This window comes from Pipistrellus hanaki, assembly GCF_964339955.1.
Source record: "Pipistrellus hanaki genome assembly, chromosome: 13".
Classification (NCBI taxonomy): domain Eukaryota; kingdom Metazoa; phylum Chordata; class Mammalia; order Chiroptera; family Vespertilionidae; genus Pipistrellus; species Pipistrellus hanaki.
The window spans coordinates 41,163,890-41,186,837 of record NC_140515.1 but is presented as its reverse complement, the minus strand read 5'-3'; the positions used below and the strand labels follow the sequence as shown (position 1 = coordinate 41,186,837).

The following is a 22,948-nucleotide window of genomic DNA, read 5'->3' as shown; positions in this document are numbered from 1 at the left end:
CTCTTTGTTCAGTAATTATACGATCAGCAGGCTCTTCACAGAGCTGGGCACAGAATCCACCAAAGAAAAATGCCATTAACTTTGGGAATAATTACAGGTGTGTTATATATATGTACACACATACGTGGTTATTTCATTATAATACAAAACGGTTTTGTACGATGACACTGAAAAGTGCTTGTTTTATAAACACAGGAACACAAAATTGTATGGAGAGTAAAAGAACACCATACACGGTCAATATATAGCAATATCTAAAAGCCCTGATGACAGGGCTGTGGCTGATGTTTTGCTTCTTAACCGAGTTTTTCATCAATATCCCTTGAATGAAATATAGATACTAAACCTTTTTAACAACCTTGTAAGCAGGTCGATGGGGGGAAAGGCACAAGTTAAGGCCAAGTGGGAGAAAGGACAGCGTATGAAGAGGAGGCAGGCAAGGAGGAAGACCCTGAAAATGCCTGAGAACCACGTGACCTCCCGGGGTGAGGTGGAGGGGCTGCAGCTCTCACTGGGCGATGGTGCCCAAGACTCAACCAGCACCTCGGGCTTCAGCACGTGTGTGATTCCGCTGCCAAACCTGTGGGAATAAATGCCTAACAGCCTCCCGTGTTGTTCTAGTCCATGAATAGAGGTTTCAAAGGAGAAGAGGGTGGTAGTTCTACCCTACCATTAGTGAGAGAAAGAAAAAGCCGCATTGATTAGCTCAATAGCAGGAGCATGCCAGAACTTTGGGCTGAAGGAACAAAACACCCTATAATTAGCAAATATCTGCAAGAAGCAAAATGCATGTGCTATGGGGGAAGGGGGGAGGGGGATTGTTACTAAGCAAGGTAATCAAAATTTCTCTTTAAGCACCATCCACGGTGGGGGTTGGGGGAGGGTCCTCTCTGTCCCTTTGTCCCTTAGCTTAGAGACCGAATGACAACTATAATTTGAAGACACAACATGCTGCTTCCGTAGCAAATGTAATAGAGGCGTTGGTTAAGACAATTGCTTTAAGCTCTAAGGAGAGGCGCTTAGGCTAGCTCAAAGGCAGCCACCTGCAGAGAGGAGCATGCCCAGAGTTCATAAACCACTGAGGGGCAACATCCACACTGCAGACTAAATGCTTCTGACTCTTCCCCTCTGGAGGAAGCCAGATTGCTTGTGTCATGCCTCATTCTCAGCTGCCAGTTTCCTCAAAAAGAAAAAAAAGAAAAAAAAATACTGAAAATCAGGGTGCCAGGAGCTCCGTGAAAATATTGGATGTTCAGCAAAATCTCATCGATTCACCCAAGGCAGCCTTTACCTAGGGCAGTGGTCGGCAAACCGCGGCTCACGAGAGCCACATGCGGCTCTTTGGACCCTTGAGTGTGACTCTTCCACAAAATACCAACTGCGGGCGAGCACGTACAACGCGATTGAAACTTCGTGGTCCATGCGCAGAAGCCGGTTTTCGGCCTGGGTGAGTCTATTTTGAAGAAGTGGCGTTAGAACACTCAAGGGGCCAAAGAGCCGCATGTGGCTCGCGAGCCGCAGTTTGCCGACCACTGACCTAGGGCTTAGGAATTATCTTAAGCAACAAAGGAATTTCCCATCCATTTCTACCGGGAAATCATTTCTGTTGTTGTTTTGGACCTCACTTATTGTTTAAAATTATCTTTCCTAAGGCGCACACTGGGTAATCCAGGAATCGTAACTTTAATAATAAAAAAAAAACCGGTTTCGCAACGCTGGCCGAACTCTACGCCAGCAGTTCTCGACAGCGTGGAGAAGGAAGCTCTATCAGACCTAGAAAGCCGCTCCAATGATAGCTTCCCTCCCTCCAGGCGCTGCTGCAGGCAGACTGACGCCCGCAAAACCCGTCTGCTCCTGTCTGCTGTCATTGCTCCTCGACAAGCCGTCCGCTGCACACCCAGCCCTTGTCACCAGCAGCCAGTCTCTGAGCTGACATATCTGGTCCTCAGACTGGAAAAGGCACTTCCCAGGTCTTTCACGCACTGCCTTCGTTTGAAAAAAAAATTAAGTGATTATTCCTACGGGAAGCAAGGTGCACAAGAGCATGTGTGTATTCTCCAGGACACTGAGCATGGAGGCACAAAGATCATTGTGAAGGAGGCCCCTCTTTTCCAGTCCAGCCCCAACCTTAGGGTCTAAGTTTACAAAGGGCGAGGGGGCAGGTCCTCTGTAGCGGAGGCAGGAGGCATCTGGCAGTCTTAGAAAGGGTTGGGGAGCTAGAATGGAAAACAAACAAACAAACAAAAAAGCAAAACAGCCGCTTGAGCTCTCTTGCACCACTTCTGAGTAGATGGAAACTGCTTCTACACACTCCCCCCCCCCCCATCCCCCTCTGGCTTCCTGGCAGCTGACTTCACAAAACAGAGCACCACCCGATTCTATGAAGCTCAGAGGCAAGGACACCAGGTGGGATGAGGTGGGGCAAAGAGAGGTGTGACTGGGGCCAACACAAACTCAAGCTGATGATGCACAATGAATGCCCCAAGAGGATGTGGGGAGGGGGCAGAGGAGAGGGCCCCTTGGTCCCTGCTCCCCGGAAGCTTTCCCCATCATTCCCGGTCTCGTTACTGATGCAGGCTTTGGCAGGCATCTATCAGCTTCAGGCCCCCAGACGAGGCGGAGGCTTGCTTGAGTGCCCCCTTACTTTGGGAAATGGGTGAGGATCAGAGTCCGTTTCTCCAGGGGCAGTTTGTCTTTCTCCTGTCTCGCTTGTTCCAGGAGCTGGCGTCGCATCACGGTGAAGACGGAGCGGAGCAGCGTTCTCCCAAACACCTGGGTGGTTTCATACCGAGGTAGACTGTCGCAGAACTGGGGCACGTTGCAATAACACAGCCACCTGTGACGAGAAGGGACAAGCGCCATCAGTGTCTCTTAGACCCCCAGATCCGCGGAGATACCCAAATACGGTTCCTCTCAAACCCTTCACCGCAGCAGGAGACACTGGGGCTGCCATGATAAGCAATGGCACCACCACCACCAGCTAGGGAAACCTGCGAATAAGATTAGCTTGCCCTTAAACCATCACTTGGGTCCAATTCTAGGAAAAGTGTTCCATTCTCTAGTACTCTGCAGCGAGTCCTGCGGTCAGACAGCGCGGAATCAGCTCCCTGCTTTGTCACTTCACTGGTTGCATGACTTTGGAGATTTAATTACGCTCTGAAGTCTCCATGTCCTTACCTGTAAAAACGGTACTGCCCTGGGTTGTTAGGAGCATTGTATGGGCTACTGTGTGGAAAGTGCAATTAAGAGTTTCTGGCACCTAAATAGCAGTTTAGATAAAAGAAGAAATGACAGGGGAAGCTTTGGTGAAAGAATCAGATTTCCAATATCTAGTCCCCTGAATAAAATTTCGGGTTTCTTTAAAATGCCTACATAGCATGCAACATAACCCTACCCCCCACCCCCACCGCCTCCAGAAGCTTTGGTGGGAAGATAAAGATCTTCAAGACTGTTCACAACTCAAGTCAAAATGCAGGCAGTAATCAGCTTCCACCATCTGTTGCTTAGGTACATGTTCAATGACTCAGACTCAAGGTCAGAATCACACGGGAGCACCGCACGAGGCTGGAGGAGTGCCCAGGCCCAGAGGGGGAGCCAGGGGCTTTCTCCAGCTCTGAGGGCAGCTCTGGGGTTCGCTGGCTATGTAGGGCGTACGCTGCGGAAAGCACATTCAGCACGGGGAAGCTATTCACAAAAACCAACCCTCTTTCTTGTTGATCTCCCAGAGCTGCAAAAGCTCATTCCCAGGACCAGCAACATTCGTGGACAGTCAGGGGGTCCCAGGGGGCGGGCGGCCCCAGACCAGAGGAGGGTCAGAAACTTCGCTGCAGATCCTTATTCCTTGGCAGCAGATCTAAACATCGTCTCCCAGGGCAGGCCTGCTTTCTAACCATTAAAATCTAGCCCCCCTGCCATGTCTCCCTGATCTCTTTAAAGTGAGAGGAAGACCTCGAATGGCCCGAGCAGCTCCGGGAAGCTCCCCAGGAACTCTCAGCCCCTTACTAAAAAGTGGAATATTATTAATTTACTTGTGTTTACTGACTTGTTTTTGTTGTTGTTGTTGTTTTTCTTACTCTGTATTGCTTCACATTGTGTGCGTGTGTGCGTGTGTGTGTGTGTGTGTGTGTGTGTGTGTGTGTGTGTGAGAGACAGAGAGAGAGAGAGAGAGAGAGAGAGAGAGAGAGAGGGGGGGGGGTTTTTCATCTTTGGAAAAGAGAACTTTCATTAGTGTTAGTCTGTCCGCTTATATTTAAAATTAACCTTAAGCCAGCCGAAACCGGTTTGGCTCAGCAGTAGAGCGTCAGTCTGTGGACTGAGGGGTCCCGGGTTCGATTCTGGTCAAGGCCATGTACATTGGTTGTGGGCACGTCCCCGGTAGGGGATGTGCAGGAGGCAGCTGGTCGATGTTTCTCTCTCATCGATGTTTCTAGCTCTCTATCTCTCTCCCTTCCTCTCTGTAAAAAATCAATAAAAAATAAATAAATAAAATAAATAAATAAATAAAATTAACCTTAGGCCAAAACCGGTTTGGCTCACTGGATAGAGCGTCTGTCTGGGGACTGGAGGGTCCCAGGTTCGATTCCTGTCAAGGGCATGAACTTTGGTTGCAGGCACATCCCCAGTAGGGTGTGTGCAGGAGGCAGCTGATCGATGCTGCTCTCTCACTGATGTTTCTAACTCTCTCTCTCTCTATTTCTTCCTCTCTGAAAAAATCAAGAAGATATATTTTAAAAATTAAATTAAATTAACCTTAAAACCCCTGCCATCTTTTATAATCTCCACTCAACTTTTCTGTCTTAATAATTTGTACTCAAATGCCATTTTACAATTGCAATGCCAAAATGGGGATCTTAAGTGTTGTGTTGCATTTTGTCACGTCAGAAACAGTGATCTTAGTGGGTGTAGTAGAAAAAAAGCACATCTGTCATAAAATCCTAACATGTTATCCAGAACTTACTAGTCATTTCATCTTCCCAGGGTGGAGGAAGAGAGCATAGATTGTTATTATCTAGAAACATTTTTCCAATAATAAGTTTCCATTCATTTCCTTGAGTATGCTTTACAGACCTCAGTTTATACATGTTAGTTTACTTTAGCTTTGTTTTTACTTCCAAGATGGGTCTTATCTTATAAATCTGTAAAGTGCACAGTATGATTAGACAAAGAGACTGAGTCTGAGTGTGGCGTTCTAATAAATGATGGGGAGGGAGTAGGGAGGGCCTGTAGCGGAGGGGTAGGGGAGGCCGGGGGAAGGTCAATGGAGAAAAAAAGGAAACATGTACAACTACTTATAATACTTTAAACAATAAAATTTTTTAAAAATGACATGGGGCTTGCATGTAGTGAGATGGAAAGAAGAAAATGGGAGTTTGTGTGTCTAGTCTCCACACACACATTCCTCCAAAGACTTCACTAGAGAAAACAATTTTACCCAAATGACTGCTTTTGGGTCTTCTAAACAGAAGTAAAAGACAAGCTCATTCATTTTTGCATGCCTAATAGAGATGGCATGTGTATCCTATTATTTTTTTTAATATATTTTATTGATTTTTTACAGAGAGGGATAAAGAGTCAGAAACATCGATGAGAGAGAAACATCGATCAGCTGCCTCCTGCACACCCCCCACTGGGGATGTGCCCGGGACCAATGTACATGCCCTTGACCGGAATCGAACCTGAGATCCCTCAATCCGCAGGCCGACGCTCTATCCACTGATCCAAACCAGTTTCGGCCAATGTATCCTATTATTAATAATTCAAATAACTCAGTTTTGTGTTTGTTTGTTTGTACAACATCATGATGCTTTGCCACCACCTTGCTTTCTTTAACGCATGACAAGACGTGGAGAGTTTGAGGGCAGGAGACCCAACTTACTTGCTGACTGAAAGCCCTAAGGTTTTCAGGGTTTAAGTGGCCTCTCCCAGTTCATCAGAACTCAGGGCTGGTTACTATTTGCGTTCAGACTAGAAGCTAGGTCTCCTATTCACTAGTCCCCTGTTCTTTCCATGCCTCTTGATAAATAGACTTACATGCCTAATTACGAATACTCCATAAGCGTGGTGGCTGGCTATACTTCATAGAGCAACGATTACCTGAAACAGTTTCACAAAATCAACTTAAGTTCTATCTAACTTGCCCCGTAGTCTCACGAAACATCTCTAGAAGTGACATTAACTTCCCAAAGTTCTGCACAACTCAGAATCGCAGACAAACTATTTCCCACTTTCCTTCAGCAGATTCTGTTGGTCAGATGTATTTAAATACATCATATTTTTCTGCCAGTTATATTTCCAGTTATTTCTTCTTGGAATTATATGAGTGCACCATCGAGAAATTCAGGGGATTTCAAATTTTTGCCCAGATTTTTTTTTTTTTCTTTCTAAAACCACAGTGATTTGGGGGGAATATGTATAATGTATATTTGATATGTACCTATATTCATTATTAGATATAACTTAATATCAATATAAGTAGTTTTAATACAAAATATAGTTTTCTTTTATTTAGAACAGAAAATATAAGCCACTTCAATCTACACATAAATTTCAATCTGGATAAAATGTCAAGGGTTAGCCCTGTAATGACTGGAATCATTTTCTGAGCCCGGTCTTTTCCACGGAGAATCCTAGTTCACCCCATTTTCATGCTGCTGTGAGCTCCAGTAGTTTTCAGCCCCTTTTGTTCTAATCGCAGCAATTGCTGTAAATTATACGCTGAGCCAGCGGTACCCATCCAAAGGCTCGCTTGCACATCAAGATAAAGTCTAGTGGTGCCTGCAGCCTGTAATATTACCCATTTTTTTTAGGAGATCGGTATCAGTGAGACACCCTGTCGCAGTGGTGTGTGGTTTTGTTCAATCCCCAAGCAGTCATGACAGTGAGGTTTACCCTGAAGCAACCGTTCTCATACATTTCGCAGGCTGTCTCCACTTCCCTTTCTTTGTCAGTGTGGCGTGATGGCGGGGGGCGGGGGAGGTGTGATCTGCCTTCATTTCCTTATTTATTATTAACAGAGACTCTTGGTCTACCTTCTACCTAGAAATCAGCAGGTTTCAGAACTCATCGGGGCGTATTCGTTTCAGTCTCTCGGCAGTTTCTCTTCCTCGCTCCTGGACCCGGCTCCTCTGCCTCAGCTGTTGGCCCAGGATGCTGGGCTGGAGAGGACCCTGCTGCTGTCTTTCTCCTTCTCGCCTTCGTTTCTGAAGTGATACTTCAATAGGCACACTCATCCCACTGTACAAGAACCCCATGTTGGCGGGGACTGACTGGGTTTTAGGCACCAGCATGAGTGGGAGGAAACTGATGACTAGCATCTTTCCAGCCGCTGTTCTGAGTGCCAGAAACCGCGCACAAACCGCCCCCTGGAGCACTCACAGCGCGTCTGACACTTGGACAGAGGAAGCAGCTGAAGGTCAAGGAGGTGAAGTGACTGGTCTAAAGCACCCAAAACCGGGAAGAAATGGAGCCATGATTCAAACCCAGCCCTCACTCCAAGCTTAATTTCTATTTTTACTACTCCTTAAGTATTCCTAAACTCTACCCATTTCTTGGTAAATCCTAAGCGCTAATAGTGTTTATAGTCTGCTTTCTAAAAAACTGTAATATCTTCCATGCTACTTCACTTTTAATTCTCCTTTTTTTAATATATATTTTATTAATTTTTTACAGAGAGGAAGGGAGGGTGATAGTTAGAAACATCGATGAGAGAGAAATATGGACAGCTGCCTCCTGCACACCTCCTACTGGGGATGTGCCCGCAACCAAGGTACATGTCTTTGAACAAAATTGAATCTGGGACCTTCCAGTCCACAGGCTGATGCTCTATCCACTGAGCCAAACCGGTTAGGTAATTCTCCTTGATAAAACAATCTTTCCTCTGTTAAGAGTGGCAAATACTTTCAGGGATTCGGCGCTGACAAACATTCAGCTTTGTCAATCGTCTACAGATGAGGTTAGAAGATATTTATGTTTTAGAAATGTATTTCATTATCTCAACTCTTACTTTAAACAGCAATTACAACAAATAGAGGAATTGTTGTTAATGTAAAATTCTGAAATGGAGATGCAGATAAGAAGATTTAATTTAAAAATTGATTTTGATGAAATCTGTAATCCCTCTAAAAGTCAATCAATAATTAGGAGAAAATACTTTATAATTCAAACTGCATATACTGTAAAAGGGGGGAAGAAAGAGGGAAAAGGTGTATTTATCTTGAAATCAGGCCAGTTATTAGAAAGGAAGGCTTATCTTAAATTATATCCAACCCTGCATGTCATCTGCTATTACAGAGAATAACCTGGGACAAGGGGTCTTTACAGGCAATCAAAAAGCACTCCCTACTTTAAATCAGAAACACTTATATGCTCCATAATACCCTCTGAAGCAAGCTTGCTGTGCCTACAAAAATCGATGGCAAAAGGTGTAACAAGGTGAATAGAATGGATAATCCAAGTCACCTTCTTACTTTAATGAAAACAAATGTAGGTCATTCTATTTTGTATGGCCCATGTTTAAGATTTTTAAAGGAAATTTTATTGTTTTGCAGATCATAAGCAATAAAAATAAATTCCCACTTTTAAAAAAAAATGTGCAAAAGAATACTTGCAGAGTTTGATGCCAAAAAAAATGGGAAAATGGTTAGGTAAATTATGGTACATCAACTCAACAGACTGTAATGTAACCTGTGAGATGATGTTAAGTGGGGAGACAAAAGGATGAAAACTCTGTACTTTCTTTCATTCTAACGAATATGAAATATTCACTTAAAGGGGCAAAGACTGGAAGACAATATATTTAATGATATGAGTTCTGTCATGATGCTGGGACTAGGGTGATCTTTCCTTCTTTAAAAAAGTTCTTTAGATCTATTATATTCACTGCTTCCCCCTCCCCCCAACCCCCCCCCCCAATTGATTTCAGAGAGAAAAAGGGGGAGGGAGAGATAGAAACATTGACGATGAGAGAGAATCACTGATTGGCTGCCTCCTGCATGTCCCCAACCCACAACCTAGGAATGTGCCCTAAAACATCAACATTGATGTTTCTATCCTTCTCTCCCTCTTCCTTCCTCTTTCTGAGTTGGAGTCACCATAAAAAAATAATAATAAAATAAAATAAAATAAAAACATTAAAAGAAAAGTAGGAATCTGGAGACATGCTAGCATCTCTGAGTGGGTGTCACCATAATGACTGGACAGCCCTCGCTTGCAGAGACAAGTAGCCATTTTATGTGTCCACTGTGCTCTCCAGGGCCCGCAGGAAAGGAGCTGGTCACCTGCTTACCTTGTGTAGTTCTCCTTGTATCCGGAGATGTCATCATTGGGAGAGCGCAGCCTTCGTTGCGATGGTGCCTCCAGGTGCCAATAGTTGATGCGGTTCAGGAACATTTTTGCCAACTCCACTATGGTCTGCCTTTCTTTGGATGGCAGGTGACTGAACTTGTACTGTACAAAGTTATTCACGCCCTTAAAAAGGAAGGAAGGCAATTTATTCATGTCACTGTGCAATCACGCTAATTCTGAACACCCACAGAGTCAGCACCATGGGTGGTGTCTTGGCAAACGAAGACGTTTTTCTAGTCACAAAAATCTTCCTTTCCCCCTATTAGAAAAAAGGAATGCCCAGAGGGAATCATGCCTGAGATCACAGCGAGTGCAAAGTGACAAGACAGGGAGGCTGTGAGCTGCAATTCTCCGCCTGCTGCAATCCTGACAGGTTAAAAAGAAAAGCGAAATCGCAGGCGGAAAAGGTCAAAACCCCTCCAACAATAGAATGGGACTGTTTTTGCAGAATAATTCTTGCTGTACTCTCAACACAGTGGCTCACCTATAATGATGATCTTGGACAGATATAATGTTTTTGCCTTAGCAAAATTTTGATGAAAAGGCTACTAGTACACCTTCCACTGAATTTACACTCCATTTGAATTTAAACTCTTTATTATCACTCTCAGTTTCAGAAAGCTAAAAAAAACAAACAAAAACAAAAAAACTAATTCAAAGTTATGAGCTTTTTAAAAAAAATCTGTGGATTAATCTTTTTGTAGAACACTCCCATTTATTCTAATGTCAAATAAAAGGACAATGGATTCTTATTTAATACGGTTTGGAGGCAAAATTTCTTCTACTGAAAACTGACTGATAAAAATACATCTATTTGTAAGGACTCTGATAGCACCATGATCTTCTATAATCATCCTCATCAAGAAACTCAGTCCAGGATGAGATTTAGTCAGCCAATCAATGATAGGCTAAAAAAAAATGATGCTGATGAAAGATACTGACAACACCTAACATAAAAAAGTCCACGCATGTCAACAGATTCCCTGAGTACATCGGCTTCCTTCCAGGAATCACAATGCAACAGGAAGTCAATTTCTGGACATAAAAAAATCTCATCTCTTTATTGCACTTTTTGCTGGACTTTACAATGTTTTTCACATTGCTACTGAATTCCTTCACCTCAATAGTCTTTTTCAGACAGTGCCGAGCGAAAGGACAAAGGCCCAATTTTTAAACGTCAACAGCAGGGAAAAGCACATTTCATGTGTTTTCACGAACAACATGTTCTACTTCGCTGTTTTCTTCCCCCAGCACACAGTAAATTCTGAGTACAGAGCAACCCGAAGAGACAAAAGCTGGCTCATTTATTGGATTAAGTATTCACTTCTGAGCCAAAGGGTCCGAGACAGTTTCCGCAGCCTTGGTGAACATCTCTGGATCAGGTGTGGAGGGCGGAAAAAGGATGTGAGAGGAAGGTGAAAAGGTTTGTTCAACCTTAAAGCGATAGGAAAGGGGCTTCTCATTTTCCTTTTTACCTGTTCGATGCTAGGTCTTTCAAATGGGGGCTTCTTCTCCAGAGAGCCTTCAACCACAGGTTTTCCTCTTTGTAAAATAGACTTTCTCAAGAGCTGCAAAGAAACAATTTTTAAATAATTAATCAAAGCCTCTCTGCCTGTCTCTCTCCATCTCTCTCTCTCTCTCTCTCTCTCTCTCTCTCTCTCTCACACACACACACACACACACACACACACAGCCTTTGAAGGGAAGCCACCATATTCTATTCATCTCATCAACAGGCAAATAAATCCTTAAATCAATGAATTGGGTGACTATCAGGTAACCCAAGTTCACCTTCCCACCCATGGCCAGAGCTATGAGGAACTGGACACATTTCACCTTCTGGGCATCCTAGAGCTCCCGGCAGTGGCCACCAGACCCCTCTACCCACTCCCTTCCCCCTCTCCCCACTCTGTACCAGAGGCCTGTGTACACCATGCAAACTTTGCACACGCCCATCTAGAACACCGCAGGAGGGCTGCCACTCCAGAGTGTCTCGTTTAAGCCCCTGGAAGACTGAGGTCCATTTTGCACAAAGGAGGTGGGGGTGGAGTGGGGGTGGGGTGGGGTGGGATGGGGTGGGGGTAAGGTGGGGTGGGGGCTGGTTGTAGCAGATGTACATCATAGGCATAATCTATGGGGCCCAGCCTCTTTGGGAAGGAATTCTGCAGGGCTCTCAACTGGCAACTCACTGTTTCGGTCTCTTTTCATTTCCTCTGGATCCACAGAATGCAGGCCAAGCATTCTGGCATCTCAACACCCACTAAACAAAACACTGCTCTTAATCCCTGCCCCTGGAATGTCAAGCCCTCCAAGAGCAAACAGCAGAGAGAAAGAGAACAGAGAGCCACGCTAATCAAGACCTGATTTAAAAATAAATGTAACACTGAAATTCTTAACTTCTACCTTTGCTTGAATCTTCTGTAACCTTTACATGTGGGTCTGTTATGATAGAAGACCCTGAATCTATTTAAGTTACTTTTTGCCCTCCTTTCTCCACTTACTGTCTTTTCAACAGAAACAAACCAAGGCAATCATTCTCCCAGGGGTTCATGAAAATGAATCCCCAAGGTTGAAGGTCATCATGTGTTCCCACGGGGTGTGTCCTACAAGGGCCCTGTAAATTATTAGGGCACATCATTTGTTGATCCTGAGGGTGTATTATGTCCATCTTTACCAGGAAAAAATGTGCAGTAAGTGATTTTAACAATATATATAAATTGACCATGAAATTTAAATACAAATCATTCTGGTTGCCTTTTTTTTTCCCCCAGTGAAAATAAGCCCATTTGGGAACTTGGCCCATTGGGGGTTTCAATTGAGAAATAAGCTGATGGATTGGGGAGATGTTGAATCTCATTCCCTACAAAAAAATGAAGCTGGGATAAATGGGCATATAAACGACATTTAAGAATAGCAGCAAGCATTTGCATCCTTAATTTTGCCAGGCACTCTTTGTAGTTCTTTGTATATATTTCCTAACTTAATAGTGATAGCAATCTTTTTATGTAGGTGCTATTATTGTTTGTATTTTACAGATAAGGAAACTGAGGGGAAATGACTTGCCCAAGGTCACATTAAGGATTTGAACCCAGATAGCTGGGCTCCAGAGCCCCATTCACAGGCGATAGGATACACTGAGCTTTAGAAAGCAGCTTTTCACTGAGTTTATTTTCCACATCTAAGACTGAAGATTTTCTAATGCTACCAAAATACATAATGCATTTTAATTTCATTATTGAGACATGTAAGACACAGGAACTGCCTTTCAAAAGCTAAGGAAGGGTGATTTAGAACTTACTTTGCCCAAAGAATGATTTTGGGGGGGGGGGGGGGAGAAGATGGGGGATAATACTGAATATTTTGGATTTGGCTCCTCAAGCAAATCTATTGGCACTGTTGGAGATGAGGGAGGTAAGAAAGAGAGAAAATGTACTTTCAGGCAGAGCAGTGCTTCCCGGCCTATTTGGTTGGTTATAAACAGAACCGAGAGGAGGCTGACAGGATGGAAACATTGATACCACCTTCACTTCCAACAGGGCAGTGGGGGACTGCCAGGGAGCTTAGTTCCAAGGCAAATAATAGCTGCAGTCAAGCAGGCGTTGTTTTTCTTCAACGAAGATCTTTTTCCAAAGAAGCTCTAAACAGTATGAACCTGCCAGGGTTCAATCTGATGACTCAGGCCCCACAGCCATGTCAACAAGCTGCCACCTGGAGTAGCCCAGTGCCTGCTAAAGGCTGTGGGGAATTCAGCTATTCATTCATATCCTCCCTCCCTCCCTTCCTCCCTCCTCATCTTCTCTCTTTCTCCTCCCAATTAACCCTTTTATAGTTAATATCCCCAAATGACCCCAAAATTTAAAAATATAATTCTCCCTCCCACCATCCCCTATCTACCTCAAACATGCTATTAGGTAATAAAAAGGGAGAAGGGAAAATGACATATCAAGCAAATTCAGACAACAACAAAAAAAAAAGCCATAAAAATTGGACACAAAATTTTCACTGAGATTCCTAGCAACCAAAGCAAAAGAGGGAACTCAATGGAAAATGTACCTGTCCTTCTCACATACAATGAAGCCCACTACTCATTAGAAGAAGCAAGGGTGTATCCTGGCTGTAAGCTCTGAGTGGCATGTTTTGGTTTTTGTACTTCTTTTTAAAGATCCTTAGAAAGGTTATACACTCACAACGTAATTCAGCCGTCGCCAACCGGTGGCCCCTGAGGTCCGAAAGGCTGGCGACCGCTGACATCGTTAACAGTGCCTTCAATAACCGGTGCTTTTAAAAATTTCTTCCTCTGTCAGCCTTCTTTCTGAATCTATGTTTAGCAACCTGATGTTTTTCTATCTGTTCCCACCACGAGTTTCCCTCCCACATCTGTCAGTCCTGACTACAATCAGAAACCTGGGGACATGAATCTGTGGAGCCCCAAGGCAGAGCCACGAAGAGGCAGCCACGGGGAGTGGTAGTGATAATCGGTGGCATGTCAACAAGACCCAGCTCCCCGAGGTAAGACGCCTAAACAGTGGGAACTCGATTGCTCCCCGTGAAGCAGGAGAGCCAAGGCGCTCGGGCCACCCTCTCACCCCATCCTCTCCCAGCCTCCCCTTGCCCACTGGGCTCCGCACACTGGCCTCCTTGCTGCTCCCACATCGCATCGAGCTCACTGGGTGCACAGTCTACGTCCTGTTCTCTCCCATCCTGGACAGGATGGCTCCTATCGCCCCATCTGTGTTTCCGCTCAACCGCCATCTCAGACAGGCCTTCGCTAACTGCCCTACTTCCTCACAACTGTATCCCCCCGCCCACTACCATCCCTGCCATTCTGATTCCACTTAACCCTACTTTGTTTCTCTTCACAGCACTTAGCACCACCTATCAAATATATTATTTACTTGTTGGTTGTCTGCCTCTTCTACGGAAATGTCAACTCCACGGGGGCAAAGGCTTTGTTTCACCCCCTGATCTATCTCTCATGCCTACATGAGTGCCATGCACAGAGCAGGTGTGCAGTAAACACTTGTTGGATGGATGGATGGATGGATGGATGGATGGAAAGAAATCTATAAGCATGAGCAAATAAAGGCATACACGTATAAAAGCTCTCAAGCAGAGTCATGGTGTCCAACGTATGGTGTGTCACGAAGAAACACATGCTTCAGCAAACCCTGAGGGCAAAATGTAACATGAGCTGAGAGCCTTCCTATCCATGATCTGGGGAACAGAAACTATGCACATTCGAACCATGAGAGAAAGAAGAAAAGCCTTTTAAGATGTTGAAATCGCACCTTGAACAGGTAGAAATAAACTTGTTTGGTGTCTGCATCCTCTTCCTTATGCACACAGGTAAAGAGATACTCCACATCCAACACTATTCCCAGGAGTCTGTTCATTTCTTCCTCTGACACATTCTCCAAGTGGGAAACGTGAGCAGCTTAAGACAAAGATCAAAGGAACATTTGTGAGAAGTTAGTTGGAAATTGCAAACAATCTTGACTTCAAAACGAAAGGTCCTGTGTCCCATGAACCTTCCAGGACACCAATCCATTAGACTGCATGGTGAGGGGAGAATATTTCTGAACCCTGTAAGACCTAAGTCTTCTCACAAAACTGACTTGTAATTAAGAGACTGCCCACCTTGTTGAGCCTGGCTGTTTTATAAGTCTGGTCATGATGGTGCTAAATTTTTACATATTTCCATATGAGCAAATTATCCACCATATCAAGAGGGTTCTGTGGTCCTAGAAGTGGATCCAGGATTTGGGGGTCTATAGTTGAAGGTGATTAAAACTAAACTCCCTGAGCCAAAATCAGATTGGCTCAGTGGATAGAGCATAGGCCTGCGGACTGAAAGGTCCCAAATTCGATTCCAGTTAAGGGCATGTACCTTGGTTGCGGGCACATCCCCAGTAGGGAGGGGGTACACAGGAGGTAGCTGATCGATATTTCTCTCTCATTGATGTTTCTGGCTCTCTAGCCCTCTCCTCCCTTCCTCTCTGTAAAAAATCAATAAAATATATTTAAAAACAAAAAACTAAACTCCCTGAAATTTTAATTCTAGATTCTATGAATAGTTAAGTGGGACAAGAATCATATTAGTGTAAAGACTGAATGAAAGCCTTTTCCCGCCGAAACCGGTTTGGCTCAGTGGTAGAGCGTTGGCCTGCGGACTGAAAGGTCCCAGGTTCAATTCCTGTCAAGGGCGTGTACCTTGGTTGCGGGCACATCCCCAGTAGGGGGCGTGCAAGAGTCAGCTGGTCGATGTTTCTCTATCATCAATGTTTCTAGCTCTCTATCCCTCTTCCTTCCTCTCTGTAAAAAATCAATAAAATATATTTTTTTTAAAAAAAGAAAGAAAGAAAGCCTTTTCCCTTAGCCCAGGGGTCCTCAAACTTTTTAAAGTGGGGGCCAGATCACGGTCCCTCAGAGAGCTGGAGGGCCGGACTATATGAACTACTAATTCCTACTGTAACACCTCAGCTGCGCTCACTGCCCAAAAAACCTGGCGGGCCGGATCAGACTCCTCTGCGGGCAGCATGTGGCCCGCGGGCCGTAGTTTGAAGACCCCTGCTTCTGAGACACACTGAAACCTCAGTCTCTGCAGCAAAGTTCCTAATGAAGCTTGAGATTCAAAATCCTCCATGATCAAGATTCCAAAACCACTTTTCCTACCTCCGTTGTATCATCTTACTAGAGTTAAGTGACCTATCCATTGACCTTCCTCTCTCCCATGCCCATCGTAACCCATTTTTCAAAGTTAACTTATTTAATCCTCAATCCCATAAAGTAGGTTATCAGTAATCCCATTTTACAGCTGAGGAAACAGGCTCAGAGAGACTGAATGCTGTTTCATCCAATGTCACTCAGCCAATAAATGTCACTCAGTGTCTAAAAGGGAAGAATGTTGGACCCAAATTCTAAAACACCCACAAATTTTTTATGATTAGTTCGCTTCAAGTCCTTTTCCACTTGAAAAGGCCATCTAGATAAGCCATCCAATACTCACCCACTTCCAGTTCCTGTGGTCCAGGATCATGTCTCTCATTTCTGTGTCCCCAATACCTATCACTATGCTTGTCCCTGAATGGCCATAGTCCTCTCAGGTGCTGCTCTCGGTGTGCTGGTTTAAAATGCTTAGACATACGCCCTGGCTAGTGAGTGTTTCTAATGGTTAGACACACATGTGTCAAACACAAGGCCCGCGGGCCAAATCCAGCCCGCCAGGCCTTGCAATGTGGCCCGCACCCCGCTGTCATCACTGCACTCCGCTGTCAGTTTATGACATTGTCAGTTTATGACTGTTCAGTAAACCATTCGGCCCGCGATTTAGGCTGGATTTTAGATTTTGGCCCCTTCTCTGATTGAGTTCGACACCCCTAGGTTAGAGCATCAGCCCAAGCACCAAAGAGTCTCTGGTTTTATTCCAGGTCAAGAGATCGTACCTTGGTTGCAGGTTCATTCTCAACCTCCAATGGGGCATGTGCAAGAGGCAACCAATCAATGTATCTCTCACATTGAGGTTTCTGTTTCTCTCTCCCTCTCTCTCTCTCTCTCTCTCTCTCTCTCTCTCTCTCTCTCTCCCCTCCCCCCCCACCACCCCCTTCCTCCACTCCCGATTCCTTTCCCTTCCCTTTCCTCTCACTCTAAAAAATCAATGGGAGAAAATGTCCTCAGGTGAGGATTAACAACAACAACAAAAAAGCTTAGACACAGAAGTGCTTGAGATGATCTAGAAAATCTAAATATGGACAAGAGTGATAGGCTTTTCCTTGACTTTTTAAAGGAAGATGGAACTGAAGGTTATTAAGGAATATTTCAAGGTCAGTCTACTCCAGAAACCTTTCACTAAACCACAATCTCAATCAGGAGCCTGGGATAGAAAAATGCCGGGAGTGCCCTACCCATAATCCCTTCCCTACTACTCCAGAGCACACCTCCTGGCTTCCTGTCCCTGTACAAGTAATCAGCTCTGCCACCCACTTCCCCTCGAGAGCAGCCTTCAACCAAGACTAGAGAAGTTAGAGTATAAACTGCCCTCCCTCACCCCTCAGATGGAATCACTTTGAGGTAGCCATGCTACACTGGCTCCTGCATTTCCCCCCAGATTTAAGCACCGGCTGCCCACAGTGAGCGCTGGCTTAATAACTCACCCTTTTGTGGCCACCTTATCCCCCCTTTTCCCCCCGTCTCACTTTTCCACTCCCTAACTTCATCCCAAATAAACTATTTGCGCTCAAATCCTTGTCTTGCAGTCTACTTCTGCAAGAACTCCAAAACTAAGACATCTGATCAAAAGCAACTTTAGAGAGTGAGGAGGATTAAATACCCAAGAGAGTAGGCCTTCAAAGGTCCCTGAAGAGTAATGAGGTTAAAATGACACGGGCAGAGGACACCCAACTAAATTCCTTCCTAATGTGGAAAGGTAATGGGAAGGTAGAGTGATGGGCCCAAGGTCACAGGCCATTGCTAATGAGTGTGCATGCGCACATACCTTCGCGTACATGGATATGCACCTGCATAGAGCATTTTTTGAAGGGAAGAAGGAAATGTTGGTGATCTGTATGCCTAGGATACTGCAGAGAAGCTCTAATAATACATCTAAACCTGAAAATCCCAACAATGTATTATTATATTACCGAACAGAACATGAGTAATAGACTGACGTGTCTCTAAGAACATCAATAATTGACATCATGGAAAAATTAAAAGTACATATGTGTGCAAACACGAAAACTACTATCAAAATCTATTTGTTTACACTTGGCTATGCAATATGTGGCTTCCTCGCTTTCTAAGGGAGGCCCAAAATTAGACTTCATTTTTAAGTAGTGCATTTGCCAGGTCATTCTTTTCTGAAGACTGCAAAATTTCCCTTGAGGTCAGCCTGAAGCTTCTGGGACACAGGCCTCATTCTGAAGACAAGTAGGTCAAGATTTCTATGTCAGTTATTTACAGAAATCACTTTATTTGAAACTAATTTTTTTTTACCTTGCAATGCTTTCATCTCTTTCCAGTGATAAGCTATAAAAGCAAACAGCCTGCAATGTAACATATAAAATTCCTTCAGGTTCTCCATGTTGTAAGACACTCTAAGGTGCTAACATATAGTGGGTTCAACTCATGGAAGAATGTGCCATGACTCTTTGTTAAAACCAGTGGCTCACAAAACACTTTAACCCACAGAACACTTTACCAAACGAATTCTTAGAATTTTAAAGAGCTAGACACTCCTATTTTCAGAAGGCTGGGGATGGGGAGAGGAAGAGCATCCCCATTCCTTGTTGGATTCCATGGTTTGAAAAACCAGTTCAGAACCACCTTCTTACATATTTTGAAGAGGAGAGGAGAGAAGTTAAAATGCTAAAGTGAGACCTGCGGAGGTTCGTTCCCCTCTGACTCTGCTGAGGAGGAACTCCAGGACCACTCTTCACATCTCTGAGGGGGAGGAAGTGAAAAGGAAAGAGCAAGTTTCCCAGGAGGAAGGCTCGACTGGACAAATGAGGGCAACTTTACAGCAGAGATGGTATCTCTTCCTCTGAGAATGAAGGAAAGGTGGGCTGGGCTGACAGGGGGGTGTCCTGAGGCAGAAGGATGACACTATATGGAAAGGGGTAAGCTTCCTTAGGATGAATGATGGGGTGAGGAAAGATCAGAGGGAAGTAGAGGGAGCAAACCATCTGCTTGAAAAGGAAAAAATAAGGTGGACAAGTTCCTCTGAAAGAGAAGCTTCCCTCTGCTAAGAAAGCCAGATAAAGCCAATTATGACCACATTGTAAATACTTAAATCTTCTGGCTGTCACACTCCCAGATTCTCGTTCTTGGGTTCCTTTGACCAAGACTCCTTTTCAGTCTCTGAGCATCTAACTCTCAGCGTTTTCCTCTCACCAAATCCGCATCACCAGCTAACTTCTCCTCAAGCTCAGATCTTCAACACATCTCACCTCATAGTCTTCTCATCCCAACACGGTGAGTGGACCGCCATCGTGGCAAACCTGGCTCGAGGAGTCAAAGCCTCATGGCCCTCCTCTAAATGGGGACTCCCTCTTGCCAGCCCTGTTTCTGCCAAGAAGCCTGTCCATTCATTCCTTCCTTCATGGTCCTTCACCTCCCACATATGATCTACCAGTCACCAGATTCAGCTGAGCTTCCTCGTTCTCTCAGAGTCATCACTTTTCCCCACTCCTACCTCTGTGGTCATTGGGACCTCAAGTTCACAGAAGCAAAATAGTCTCCAGACTGTCCTCTCTGTTATCATATCCCTCAAAACAACCCCATCTTTCCCAAAGCTGAAGACTGCCCCTGACTCTTTGAGGGTGCTGACCAGATAGGACTTACTCAGGAGCCCACAACCAACCTCAACCCATGCCAGCACCCAGGTGCACTTCACTCTACCTGTAAACTACTATTTATTTTCCTGAAAAATCAACTCATATTTAACAAACAAACAAACAAACAAACAAACAAAAAAGTCACTCATTAGTGAAAGAAATCCTTCTCTTAATCTTTTCTAAGGAATCCTTTTGGCCGAAACCGGTTTGGCTCAATGGATAGAGCGTCGGCTTGGGGACTGAAGGGTCCCAGGTTCGATTCCGGTCAGGGGCATGTACCTTGGTTGCGGGCACATCCTCAGTAAGGGGTGTGCAAGAGGCAGCTGATCGATGACTCTCTCTCATCGATGTTTCTAAACTCTCTATCTCTCTCCCTTCCTCTCTGTACAAAATCAATAAAATATATATTTTTTTAAAAGAATCCTTTTAGATGCAAATAGGTTCCCTTCAATGATCTAAAAGCATGTTTAGAAAATGCCTCCTCAAAATGTTCCTCTGGCATGTTAATTATTTTGAGCTGAAGGGAGTCAAGAACCTGAGACTCATGAGAAAACGTTACCTCTCCCTGAAAGAATTTCAATAGGGGCTTTGCCCATAATAAGAATTATCACCAGAAATAACTGTGTTGACCAATCTATATGGCAGGACAAACTACTTATTACTGAACATCTGTTAACAACCACAGTGACCTTCCTCCCCTCTGAAGCCCCAAAGTGCCTTTCCTCATCCTTAGCCCCAAACATCACATAAACTAGTACCTCATTTAAACTCTGTCTTGGAACCCCTCATGTACGTGGGATTTCCATGTGTATGTATGTAATTAAATTTGGTTATCTTCTCTTGTTAATTTGTCTCACATCAATTTAAGTATTAGACCAGCCAAAAGAACCTAGGAGGCTAAAATTTCTTCCTCTTCTACACAAGTTTGGGGGCATCATTAAAATAAAATAAAGTGAAATAAAAACTGGTAAACTACAATGCACAAATCTATAGCAGTTAATCTGCCACTGAACTCATAACACTAAATCTTCAGTGTGAGAGAATACCCCTCTCCCCACCCTTGCCGACAGTGGAGAATCATTCCCAATAATTTAATCAATTAAAAAAAAAAAAAAAAAAGTGAATGCAGGTCCCCGACTATCTTGATCTGCATTCATTCGAATGGCCTTAGAGTTGTTTGTTTTTCATGTTACGGGCTATTTGTATTTGTTCTTTTGTGTAATGCCTATTTGTGCCCTATGCCTGCTTTGATAAAATGCTGGGTTTTTTGTTGTTTGCTTGCCTGGAAAAAGCTTTATGTCTGTCCGATTCATGACAAATGTTCCTGGATTTGGTTGGGATTCATTTGGTTGGTTGGTTGGTGGGTTGGTTGGTTGGTTGTTTTGATCATATAGGAATTTTAAATTTCTTAGAAAGTCAAATCTATGGCTGGAATTTCTTTAAGATCTCTTTTGCAAAAGTCTTTCTTACATAAACAAAAGGTAACAACATGTATTTTCTCCCAGCTCTTTAACAGGTTTGTTTAATGTAAAACATCCCTCCATGTAACTGTCAAAGTCATAAAAGAAAAAGGCCGAGGAACTGTTTCAGGTTACAGGACACTAAAGAGACCTGCTACAATACGTGATTTATAAGAAGAAATATATATGTTTGGTCTTTCTTCATGGCCCGGTGCTTCTAAAACCACTGCATTTTCTTAAGTAATGGGAGCAATAAAGGTGAAATGAGTGTTTTTTGTTATTCACAACAAATCCCTTTCAATCAAACCAGAGTTTATGTTCATTAAAATGACTTTTGGGAAACCCCTAAGGATTAGGGGAGAGGGGGCTTGGTTGCCAGGGGAACCAAAAGAGTGATGAGGGAGTTGGAATTTTCAGGCCATGCCCTCCACCTCCAGGAGGGAAGAGGGTCTGGAGGTTGAGTCCATCACTGAAATAGCCAATGGTTTCATCAATCATGCCTGCATAATGAGGCCTCCATTACCACTCTAACTGAAAGGGTTGGTAGAACTCCCGGGAAAATCTGTGAAAAGGATCGGATAGGTTAAGAGCACAAAACCCAAAAGATTCAGGGAAAGGGCTGGCTAGGGGGAGGCACCAACACAGCCCCAGGAAGAACCAGGAAAGACATTGGATAGTTTGAAAGAAAGCTTACCCCTTCCCAAACCAAGGCGTTCTAACCAACGTTTAGCAAAGGCCTGAGGTGCACCGGGGCAGCTGCACGGAATGAAGCACAGCATGGAAAGCGGGCTAGAGGAGAACAGGGACTAAGCTAGACTGCTGACGCTGTGGATGCCAATGCGGAAGATGGCACAGCATCTTGGGGCCCCTGGCCCTCCTCCTGGGCCTGGTGTGGCCTCAGAGGCTGGACTTCTTCCACAGTGAGAGGAGCTAAGCCACCTGGTCATGGCTGAGGCCGTGTGGCAGCCTCGTCGGGGGCATCTGTGCCCTGAACACCCTTCCACTTCTGATAAGTCTAACCACCATACCTCAAATCCTCCCATGCACGCACTCCTGGAATCCTATTTTCTAAGGCTCTGCAGGAAGCCCATTTCCAGACGGGTCTTGCAACCTGTCTTGGTCCCAGTCCACGTCCGACAACAGCAGGTAAGCAATGGGCAAAAGATACAGAGGATGTTATTCCTTCCTTATTCTCCCGGCTTTTCTGAAACCTGACATTCTTCCCAAATAAAAACCTTTTTGGAAAAAACCTTTCCTCCACCTGGAATTTGACCGTCCAATGGAAACAATGCTGCTTTCACTTCAGCCTTTCGAGAGGCCGCTACAAAGCATCGACATCATTTCCCAAGAATCTTGGGGAAAGCTCCCTCCCAGGCTTGTGTGGAGGGCAGCGGGGAGGGGAGGTGGGGTCTGAGGACTGGGGGAGGCTCTGCTGTCCTGCCACCTCTGCAGGAGGGTGTACGGTGAAACCCTGCTCAGTGCTGTGCCCGACTTGCCAATACCCAGGGTGCCACCGAGTGAGCCGCCAAACGCCTGCTGCTAGGATTCGGGCGCAGCTGTTGCCTGGCCGGGAACAGGAAGCACGCTCTCACCGTGTGCTGTGACCTCACTGAGCTCTGGTTCCATGTACCCCTGGCCTGCGTGTCCCTGGAGGACAGCCTGCCAGTTCCCACAGGCCCGGCGGGGTGAGCGGGCGGCAGCTGTGCAGGCAGCTAACGTGTCTCTGGCTCTTTTCACTGGAGCCACAGCAAACGCATGGCCACCGTAGAAGCTGCTCAAGTACATTCTTTGGTTTCTGGCCATTGGAGGTCACGGCGA

The 22,948-nt window shown here is 44.7% G+C and overlaps 2 protein-coding genes across 3 annotated transcripts in view; both read right to left on the bottom strand.

Annotated features, from left to right (window-relative positions):
- Window positions 1–22,948, bottom strand: part of RAB5A (RAB5A, member RAS oncogene family) — a 410,882-nt gene that overhangs the window by 286,187 nt on the left and 101,747 nt on the right. The gene's annotated exons all lie outside the window — the stretch shown is intronic.
- The window catches only part of KAT2B (lysine acetyltransferase 2B), an 88,729-nt gene that overhangs the window by 30,507 nt on the left and 35,274 nt on the right, over window positions 1–22,948 (bottom strand). For both annotated transcript variants that reach the window (XR_014796694.1, XM_084902968.1), the window contains exons 3-6: window positions 14,631–14,776; window positions 10,818–10,910; window positions 9,284–9,465; window positions 2,645–2,836 (exon numbers count right to left, since the gene is read on the bottom strand). Coding sequence is in view for 1 of the 2 variants with exons in the window: in XM_084902968.1 (XP_084759094.1) it covers window positions 2,645–2,836; window positions 9,284–9,465; window positions 10,818–10,910; window positions 14,631–14,776 (613 nt within the window). In the remaining variant the exon portion in view is untranslated. The remainder of the gene's footprint in view (window positions 1–2,644; window positions 2,837–9,283; window positions 9,466–10,817; window positions 10,911–14,630; window positions 14,777–22,948) is intronic.